The sequence below is a fragment of the Anguilla anguilla genome, chromosome 19 (assembly GCF_013347855.1).
Source record: "Anguilla anguilla isolate fAngAng1 chromosome 19, fAngAng1.pri, whole genome shotgun sequence".
Lineage (NCBI taxonomy): Eukaryota > Metazoa > Chordata > Actinopteri > Anguilliformes > Anguillidae > Anguilla > Anguilla anguilla.
In genome coordinates, this window is record NC_049219.1 from 16,525,362 (window position 1) to 16,536,587 (window position 11,226).

General features: G+C 44.2%; 1 protein-coding gene across 1 annotated transcript in view; it reads left to right on the forward strand.

Annotated features, from left to right (window-relative positions):
* LOC118219097 overlaps positions 1 to 10,312 on the forward strand; it is a 35,425-nt gene extending 25,113 nt beyond the window's left edge. Inside the window, exons 7-8 of the mRNA XM_035401979.1 lie at positions 460 to 540; positions 9,661 to 10,312. Of these exons, the coding sequence (XP_035257870.1) occupies positions 460 to 540; positions 9,661 to 9,888 (309 nt within the window). The 3' untranslated portion in view covers positions 9,889 to 10,312. The remainder of the gene's footprint in view (positions 1 to 459; positions 541 to 9,660) is intronic.
* The last annotated feature ends 914 nt before the right edge of the window (positions 10,313 to 11,226 follow it).

Sequence of the window (11,226 nt, forward strand, 5' to 3'; positions counted from 1 at the left end):
CATTATGTTATGCTGTATGTTCCTCTGCTTCAGTCTGGGTTTCACAGAAGTCAAACCAGTCACCTAGATAGAGGTTAATAGCATATCTGATTATTAAATCTTGTAAAATAATAATAATGTCCCACAAATACTTAGCTGTAGTGATTTGCTGAAGTCAGATGCCTGATTGCCAGGTGAGCTGTCCCTTTAATCCTGGTCCTCTTTTTCCAGCCCAGCACGGTTATATGGGAGTGTGGCCAGCACCACAGCCATGGCCTGTAGTTACCAGTGCCTGGTGATAAGCCCCACCCACTGCCCTCGTCTCCCTGGCAACAGGTTGCCAGATTTCCTGGTCATCTGATCCCTCTGGTTACGTCTGGCTCTGATAGGTAAAACCGGCTTTGAGGGCAGTGGTTCTGTTGGGTTCCCGAATTGTTGTGAGTGACAGTCGGTCCCTCGTCCTGTTTCTTCCCCTTTAAGCTGAAGGACTTAAGTCCCATTGGGAGGATCCCCTTGACGTCAATCCCAACCAGCCCCCCCCCCCCCCCCGCACACATAAAGGTATGTTTCATGTCCCCCCCATCCTCACAGATAATGGTATGCCTCATGCCTCATGCCGTCTTGCCAGGGAATCACAGAGCTGTGAGCTCCTCAGTCCCTCTGCAGCCATCCCATTGGCTGAACAACATGTGGCATCGGTCAGTCTCCCTGTTTTGAACCAATCATATTTTACCATGGCCAGCACAATATGAATGTGTAAAGCCATATGGAGTAGACACTCAGGGTGGTTTTCCCTCAAGGGCAATATTATCTCAGAGATAGATGTGCACGCTGCCAAGCATTAATATTTAATATTCATGTAGCGCCTTTCTAATCCGCTAGATCACACCTCGAATCAGAACAGCGAATGCTTTCTTTCTTCATAATGTGCTCTAAGGGTAAATACCTCCCTTAGAAAGGGAGGTACATTTCTCAGATGATTAACTGAATCACTGGTGCATGAAGTCACAGCGGGGGTACTAACTGCTGGCTGTTTGGACACCTGGTCTCTAAAATTAAGCCAGTTGTGGAGAATGAGGAGTTCAAAGACTAATGCAGAAGTGAATGCGGTGAAACGGAGCTCTGTCAGATTCATTTTGGATGGGCGAACTTGGCGGACTTCTATTGCACATTTCCTGTTATGTCAATCAAGAGATTGGCGGGAACAGAAACATTCTGAACACCCGAGACCTTAAAAAAAAAAACATGAAAGAAGAGAAAAAATGAGATGAGGAAGTACAAACACAGGCAGAAACGGTTTATGCAGTGAAAATTCTTTCACATCGCGAACAAATGTTTTCCTGATATGGTCGTTGCCCATCCATAGCAGTACTACTGTCTGTTAGATTGGTCAAAGCCGTTGAGTAGTGAATGTTTGCGTTGCAGTGCAGCCCAGTTATTCTGGTTGATTACTGTGTTTTGGGGCCTGGATTCTATATGAGAAGCTGTCAGGAGAAGGTTTCCATTCTGAGGCGGGGTGCAAAGTGGTGGGAGGAAAAAAATTGAATCTGAAAGAAAACTGTTTTTCAGGGAAAGAGAGGCTGTGTTTCTGTACAGTGGTACGTGAATTTGTCTGTGATGCGCTGGTTGACGGGTGTGTTCAGTGTGCATGCAGTTTGAGGAAAACATGATACAGAATACAAGGTTTTTATAAAACTGACACTAAACTTTCAGCTGAATCCTGTGCTAAATACTTTGATGCTATCAATAATTGAGAAATAAAGTCATATAAAACTGAAATAGTTTCGACATTCTTCCTCTTTTGCGCCGAGTGTCACTATCACCTACTTCAGAACTGCGTTGAGATTCCTTTATCTCATTCCTCTTTCACTCACTCTCTCGTTTAACCTCCAGACATTTTTTGCAACACACCTGGGAATCCAGGTTTCTTCTCCAGCGGTAGTTGGAGGCCACCAGACCTTCGCCCACTCTCCAGATTTACAGCGAGCCTCGTGACTTTATCGCTCTCACCCGGCTAAAACAAACTAGACTCTGCGAGTGTCAACAACCAAGGAATGCCTGTGATAACATCCTGTTCTAAAAATATGGCCTCGGAACACCACCTGAAGGCTGTTTGCTGCCGTCATTAGCTTCTGGCTCCTCTCCTGACTCTTTGGACAGAAGGCCTCCATTTGCATTTGGCAACCGTTTGGTTTTTATTTGCTTTTGGCAATAATTTGGCTTTATTTTCCTAAAAATGGCTGATTGGGGGAAGCAGGTTTTCACCCTGCATTCTGTGGTGTTTCAGTTAAAAGGCTTCTGCACTCAAAGGCTTCTCTCTCTCTCTCTCTCTCTCTCTCTCTCTCTCTCTCATGTACTGCCAGTGCTCAGAGGCATTTGTAGAATACAGAATTTAAAAAAGGAGAGAAACAGGGATGAAGTATTGGGTCTGAGGAAGCTGACAGGAAGTTGACAAAGTGTGCGCCTTTATGAAGCAGTGCGAAATAGTACTTTCCGCATCACAGTCAACTTCGACCGTTTGTGTTTGTGAGAGAAAGTGTGTTGATGTGTGTTGACTTGGCCATCGTGGGCATTGGTGGTGCTCTCTAAGGCTTTGTCAGTGCTGCTTTCATACTGGAGGCTGGATTTGCATGTTCCTCCTGTAGACTAGGTATCCCTGCAGGAGGCATGGATGAAAGGGTTCTCAATCAGGTACTGCCACCTCTCGCTCACGTGGTAATTATTGTAATTGGATCAGCGTGCTGTTTACGTGCCTCTCTTTCTGCCGCAGTTTCACCCGCAGCACTGAGCGCACTATAAATGCTAATCGGGGAAAGGGGGGGTCAGCGTAAACGCGGTCCGATCGCATAACGTCCCGCGGAAGCAGGGTGTCGAGTCACCGGCGCGATAAACGACGGGGCGGGCGGGAGAGACGCGGACTTCGCAGAAACACGCCGCAGGTTCAGCAGCTCCGCACCGTTTGACTGACGCCGATCCGATATCGCGGCGGAACTTGACGGACACTTCGAAATCGTCTTGGTCACACTTCCCCAAACGGGTGAAATTTCCTGAGGGAGCACTGCAGGCAGGAGGGCCTGTCGGAGATCATATAGCCAGTTATGAAAGTTAATATTGCGTTCCATCATCCTCATTATCCAATAATATGCCCATGGGACAAACCTGGAATCCAAAGCAATCCAGTTTATTTTCACCTTTTCAGAATGAGACATTTTTAAGAAAGCTATATATTAATGTGCATCATCCAATTATATAGTAGCAAAAACCAAGTGCACATCTATGAAGAGCAACCAAACTCCAGTGTATTTATCTTGGCGCGAGCGTAGAGTTAAAACGTGCATTCCAGAGTTCTGTGGGGTAAATGGGCCATCAGCACCGTCTGTCTTTGCTGTGAAGTGCAGAACTGAGTGTGTGTAGGGGACCCATGAAGCGTATCTTTCAGAGTAAGCGCTATCAGAACGATCCTGTTTTCTTACTCCCATAGTCATGATAAACCAGCTGCATCTGGCCGTGCAGTAACAGAATGCTAATGGACGCATGTTGGAACATAAGCGCAAACATAAACCTTATTAAATATGCAATTGGAAACAAAATCTATTAAGGCTAAGCCTCGTTGAAACACTAACTGCAAAGCTTAAAGCCCCCAGCTGATTGTATTAAGCTGCTCGGAGCTTTGGAGGAGTACCCAGAGTGTCATCCAGAGTGTCACAGGAGGGTTCGTTTTGATTGGCCGATGCCGGTTAGCCCCACTTTCCCGCAAGCAACTATTTGACGAAGGCTCAGCCGCTCTGGCGGTTATTTTCGCCGTAGCGACGAACGACCCGCTCGGCGGGACGCGGTACGCTTCCCGAGCCGCGGCGCTGAAAGCCGCAGGTACGGTTGTCACGGTGCCCACGCCGTGCCCGCTCCATGCCCACGCCGTGCCCACGCCCTGCCCGCTCCGTGCCCACGCCGTGCCCACGCCCTGCCCGCTCCATGCCCACGCCCTGCCAGGCACAGAATCACGCCAGTGATCCGCGTGGCGCTGCTATAAGCAAATGAAATCGAGGCTAAAGCAATGTGGGGGTGTGGCAGACCTCTAACAGTGAAATGTGATTGGCTGAGCTGCGAGGGCTCGCCTTTGGGCGGACCGGTGTTGGCTGTGGAATGGCCTCTCTTCTCCAGAAGATTGTATGTCAGTAGCGGGAAGTGGTCCCGTTTCCCCCTATTGTAGTGCAGAGTGTGTGGGAACAGGGAGATTACCCTGTGATTTCCCCCAGCGGGAAATCGTGTGGCAGCTGGGAGATTTCAGCTACCTTCTGGTTCTCTGCCAATCACGGCCTTCCGTTCTCGGCCCCACACCCTTCTCCTCATAGGCTCACAGTGGAAGCTTTGACGCATGCGGTAGTGCCAGAATGCCTGTTGTGCTCCAGAGTCCTGCTGTGTAGACGTGTTTGTTTGCATTGAATAGACTGCTGAGCTCAGGTGTACGTCCACATCACAAGGAATATATTAAAGAGTGAAAACAAGAAAACAGTTAAACATTGCTGCAGGCCTTAGATTAGGAGAAAGAAAGACAAATGTTGTAAATCTGGCACTGCGACAGACATGGCCAATAAGAGTATACCACGGGAGTTTGTTTTAACTTCTGTCACGACGTTTGAAGTGTGAAAAATGAAAAAAGTACCGTACCTTTATTGTTTGTTTCACCGAAGATCTGCCAATGGGAAGTTGGCCAAATGAAGTCGAAGAGAACGTTCTTTCATTTGTGAACTGAAGTTGCAGCCAGACATTCGGTGCTGCAGTGTTTAATGTGCTCTGTTTCGGCCATATATCACAGTAAAAAATTAAAATGCAATTATGGGTTCTCCAGTGAAATAGAAGTTGGAAAAAAGGCTGCGTATGAAAAAGTTCTACACGACCCAGTTTCATCTAGTTTGAATATTGTGGCTGGGCTTCATTACAGGTGAAAAGCTGCGCAGTAAGCCAAAATGTCATAAATGTATTATCATGAGCTTTTAAAGTATTTATAATGACATTAATAAATCAATAATGATTCTAAGACTGATCCTGTAAATACCTTAATGAATTAATAGACCTACAGTCTGCTAAATACTGCTTTCAATCAATGCTTGTTCTCTAACAACAGGAAAATCAAAGTAACAAGTGTGAGGCGGCCATTTTCTCCCACACAGTTCTGCAGAATGACAGAGGGCTTTTATTTGTGTTTGCGAGTGAAATGAAGGAGCACGCTCCGGTCAGATCCGGGTGGAGGTCTCTGAGCCTCTGTGAGCTGCGCGCGACGCTTCGCCTGCGCGTTTCACTTCCCGAAGCCGCTGACTCCAGCGGCGCAGGTGCGTGGTCAGGGTTACCGCGGCGACGCAGGGGCCCGTGGAAGGCAGGACCGTGCTGCGGCTCGGGACAGTCGCGGCTGGGAGTCGCGATCGAGAGCGACGCGGAAACGAAAACCGGCTTCAGACCGCTGGCGGGAATGGCGGTCATTTGGCCCGGAGCTCAGGCCGCCATTTGGGCTTCTGAGGCCACGGCTTTTACCCGCTGCGTGGGTGCGTGGGTGCGCTGGTGCGTGGGTGCGTTGGTGCGTTGGTGCGTTGGTGTGTTGGTGCGTGGGTGCGTGGGTGTGTTGCTGTGAGGAGCGGGTGAGGGGGTTAGTGTGTTGCTGTGAGGAGCGGGTGAGGGGGTTAGTGTGTTGCAGTGAGGAGCGGGTGAGGGGGTTAGTGCGTGTTTTCTGTGTTTACAGCAGCTTGGGTTTGATCAGCCACTGCTTGTCGGTTGTTTTGTTTTTTGTTTTTTTAGTCCGATTATTTGCTACAGAAAAGTGAAAATGCATAATTTAAGCGTATAAACACATCACAGAGAGGCCCCTGAGCTCTCTATTTCTACTGAAGAAAGAATTAATCAGAGTTGACGGCATTAAACTGAGGCCTTTAGTTGCCAAAATTCAAATTTTTCTTTCTGAAGCTCTGTATGATAAAGTTACCTCCCCACCCCTATGGGAGAATACACACACACACACAAGCTGTGTGTAATTATTTTCCCCGAGCCATCGCTCTTCCTGAGAAAGGGCCTTGTGCTCTGTGAGGCTTTATTGTGTATTTTATTTATTTTATTGCGTTCCCCTGGTGTGCTGTGCTGAGCTGCACTCTGCCTGTGTTACAGAGACAAGCTGATAAAGGCACCAGCTAGGCCTGTGCTGATAGGGCACTGGCATGAGAAAATAATAATCTCCCATAAAAAAGTGAATAAAGGTATTTCATATTTAAAACTCCAGGCCTTCTGTATTTTTATTTTTTTACACATGGTGCAATCCCCCATGCTGCTTTAGCTGAGTGTGCTGGGCAGAAGATTTATTTATTTATTTTTATTTTTTTAAAACCTTGCTCAGTCCAAAATTACTTGGAATTGTTTATTTGGGTTGGGATTGTTTAATTAGGTTGCAACCATTAAAAATATTGTAACGCTTCCGATGATAAATACTGCCCCCGCCAGAAACAACCACAGAACACATCCTGAGAGAGTTTTTTAATGTGTTCCTGGGCCAAACAAACAAGCCTGCTCGGGCACTTAGGCCAGCATCGCTGCTTTCTCATTTCTAACGACGCTTGCATTCAGTGTGACTTTTTCTGAGCCAAATAATTTACGTTTATAGAGAGGAGGAAAAAAAAAAAACTAGAATTGCCCAGCTGGAATATCAGCACAGCGGTCTAGAAAATGGTAAAAAGTGCAAATGTATACCCTTTTGAAAGAAAAGGGTTCAGGTGATGAAGGCTGCACAGCAAAGCATGCTGGGAATAATGGCATTTTCAGATGAGTTCGATAATGCAGAGTTCCTCGCTGTGGCCAATTAGAAAGGCTCAATATGAGCTGGGTGCTGGGGAGGCTGGTGTTGGGCTGCGGGTGGAATGAGTTCATTCCTTTGCAAGCAGACGGCCTCAGGACACGCAGCTTCGGTTCGATTAGGAGATGCAGACTGGACCGAGCGGGAGCTTTGGCACCAATGGTGGATGGAAGGAGGATATGAGAGTGCAGCGTACAAACACACCCTCACAGACACACACACACACACACACACACCCTCACAGACACACACACACACACACACACACCCTCACAGACACACACACACACACACACACCCTCACAGACACACACACACACAGACACACACACACACACCCTCACAGACACACAGACACACACACACACACACCCTCACAGACACACACACACACACACACACACACATATTCTGATCTTTGGAGCTCTGTATTACTTGTGAATGTTGACAGCGAGCTCAGACCAAGACTGGATTCTCAGCCCGAGGGTTGCTTAAAAATTTATGAATACATCCTAATACATTGATGAAATACGTTTCACACGTGTCCATATTGATAATACACAATATTTAGATATTTTAAATAATTTATTTACCTTGTACATTTTGAAATGTATTTCTATTCCATATGGGTGTGTCTCTATTCACATTTTAAAAAGCCATTCTATCAGCCCTGTTACCACACGGGGGTAAAAGCCATTCTATCAGCCCTGTTACCACACGGGGGTAAAAGCGATGCTATCTGCCCCGTTACCAGACAGGAGGGTAAAAGCCCTGTTGACCTCTATACAATCAACAGTAACTTTCTGTCCTTTACGAATATAAATGCAAGTGTTACACTTTTTCTCAGTTAGGTTCAGTTAAGTTATTTTTAGCAATTGCTGAACTTTGTGTTTGTGATGAGGGGGGGAAAAAAACGAATTTAATTAAATCTAATTTAATTAAGTCAAACGTAAGGACACATTTTTATTCACTCCAGGCCTATGTCAATTTTTACATTAAAATTTATTTGCCACTCTCTTTCTCAGGAGGGATGTTCTTATGTAAGCGTATCTCTCTATAATTATAATATTTGGCCTGTAACTTTTTTTTGGCAAGATTCTTTGCTTTTTATTCTGTGTTAATGTCGGATTCGATGTGTGCTTTCTGAATGGCTCTTAATGCCTCAAAATTAATGATGGATTATAATTGCGTGCCACTGCAGAGCTTTTGAAGTGCAGGCTATTGCATGTTCAGATCTCCCCAGTTCTGCCAGCTGCCAAACACTCTGAAGTCTTTCTGCATTTTTACAAATTTTTCATATAAAGCCATAATTTAAAAAATGTATTCAAGGGGGGTTAAAAAAAACTTAATCAAAGTAATGAATGCCTCAGTTTTTTATTTTGACTGGTGGAAAGAACAAAAATATGCAAGGCTGCTGAAATTAAGGTGTTCTATAAATTAATTCACAAAGAGGTGGTTAAAGTTGTGTTTAAAAAAAAAACACAACTTTAATGTTTTCCTGAGTGATATTTTTATTTTGGTTTTGCAAACTTTAATCTTTTCTAGTTGGTATACTTATATGATGTTCTGACATCTGTGTGTAAAGTTTGGAACCGTTTATTCAAACTTTGTATTTGAGCTGAGTGGGGCTCTTAGCTGGCTACTAGTGAAAATACAACATGGCTTAACTGGAGACTGGCCATGAGTACCGTGGTGATGCTAACACTTATTAATGCATCAGTACCCTTGAACTTCCTTTAAAAATTGTTTTTACATAGTTTAATCCAACATTTATTAATGTGAGTTAATACAATATTGTAAGGGAGCCAAGGTTCCAGACCGATTAAGTTATTGTGGTTTTATGGGGAGTTTCCCCCCAATGTGGCCACCCTGAGCACCTTCTGAAAGTCAACTTCAGCCAAAAATCTAAACGTTCTCTCCTTCCTTCCAAAATCTATACAATTTGACTTTGACACAATTTTTGAGGCAGGTTAGGTCTCGTTGCACAAATTAAATGAGTTTGTCACTAATTAGATAATTTTGGGAATTGAGTAAGCGAGGAGAGAAAAGGGATGAACGTGTGTAACATTTATAATGATTTATGACTCCGCCATTTTCTTTTGCGTTTCATAGGTAGGACACTGCTGTTGTACCCTTGAGCAAATTTGTTTATCTCAAATTTGTTAAAATGAGCTGCAGAATCTGCCTAATCTCAAAGTTTTGGAAAATATCCCAGGGATTCCATGCTTCTTAAATTCAATTATTATTTTTTTTTTGTGGGAGAGATTGAGATGTTGGATTGGATTCCTTCATGAAACATGCGACTCTCGCCACACTACGACTGATTTGGGTTTATAGCTTTTATTTTTTTAATGGACCAAATGTTCGAATGTTATGTTCTTTATCGGAACAGCAGCAACTAAATCATTTACTTGAAATCCAAGAGAAGGAGGGACAGTTAAGTCTGTTGTTTACAGGAGTATTTGAATGCCTACGCACTGGATTAAAGCGACTGATAAATAAAAGTAATGAAATGAATTTCAGAGATTGAGAGCACACACTGTGGCCCTGAATTCAGGTTTATCCTCATTTTTGGCTTCTTTTTTTTCTCAGTCTTAGGAATCTCCTCTTCCTCATGGAAATTACGTATATTGAAATAAAACTTAAAGCAACACCTCACATTACAGTACATAAGCAAATAGTCAGACTGTTGCCCTTTCCATATATTGCAATATGCTTATCGCTCTGTTTTCCCAAAGCTCCAAATAATTGCAGTATAGCCCTGTAAATGCCATACCTTCCTTCTGAGCCTTCTGCTCAGCTCTCCTGCGATTGGCTGTTTTTTTTTTTGTTTTGTGTTTTTTTTGTAGTCTGCAGGGAAGCGAATGGTGGCCTCACTGCGGTTCAGCTCTGTGATGTCATCAGGAGCCCGTCCTGTGGTATTTGGGCCAAGGTCGCTGCCCACCTGCTCCATCTGTCTCTGCCCCTCCAGGCTGTGGATCAGGCCCCACGGTGACATCATCAGCTCTGTGTCTGCAGTCTCCTCCCTGTCCCTACCCAAGACCCCATCACTCAGCTGCTTCCTGTGTCCTCACTGAAGCTTCATTCAGATTCATATAATAATAATAATAATAATACCCCATCACTCAGCTGCTTCCTGTGTCCTCACTGAAGCTTCATTCAGATTCATATAATAATAATAATAATAATATACAGTAGCTAGAATGCACTCTGTCCTTAAACTTCAGCTGTAAAGATAAAGTTCTTTCTATTCTATTGTTTGTCTTGTTCTGCATTTTCTCACATTTCACAGATGTTCCAGTTTCAAAGCTGGAAGTGTTAGTCAAAGGATGCATGTTCTTAAATGTGATCCTTAAATTGGGAATTAATTGCTTGCAGTCAGATTCGAGGTTGGTAATTGTTTTGAGGTTCCATTATGGGTCACAGTATTTATTGCAATACCATTTTTGTTCTTTAAGGAACTTAAAAGGAGCTGACACAGTCAATTTTTCAGACTTTTTAAAACCGAAATAAAAGAATTAAGCTGGTGCATTAAACAGTGTCTTATTACAGAATGTACAAAAATCTATTCGATGTGTTTGAACGTTTGAGCTGCTTTCATCAAACAAATGTAGGTTGGTCGTTCTAAACCCCGAGCCTTTCCATCCTGATCAAGAGACGGTTTCTCCTTTGATTTGTGCAATACAGCTTGTGAAAGCCTGCTGAAATCCCTGACCTTTCATATCGCTAGGCCTGGAAAAATTCCTGTGTTTTAATATCAAAGAGGGAAATTAGCATAAAATTGTCCTTTGTCTGAAAGGCTCAGTCTTGAATATAGTTTTAAAAGTTTTTTTTATTTTTTAATTATCGTACTGTGAGCCACCGGGCCCTGGTCTTACTGTGGGTAGGAAAGAACAGTGAGGGGTTTTAAAAAACAAGTCCCCTGAAGACTTAGAAAGTGTGTGAAATCATTGAGGCGTACTGAAAAGAAACAGAATCCAGAAATCCCGCCATGCACATGCTCAGAAAGGTATAAAAAGTGCTTACAATGGTGCAAATGCTTGTCGGGTTCATAAAATCGAACCCCTAGCCAACAATGCATAAGTCGTAACTTTTTTGCTTGCAAAAGGTGCTTATTAGTCCACAAAGCAGAGCATTATTGTACTTTGGCATTCTGGGAAATCAGGTTTCTTAAAGACTTAAAATGTTCCTCCGTTGTTCCGATGTTTCTGAGAGCGTGGGGAAGTAGAGAAAGGCTATAACGTCAGTCCGCACTGAGCCAGTCGGTTTGGGGCGGGCATCGCAGAATTGCTGCCTTGGCAGACTCCTACCTTTTAAACGGTTTGTGAAAGAGTTTTTGAAATGCAACGGAGCGCTTTGGTGAACGCTTTAGTAATCGCGTTGGTGCGCCATGACCGTCCCCCCCGACCGTGCGC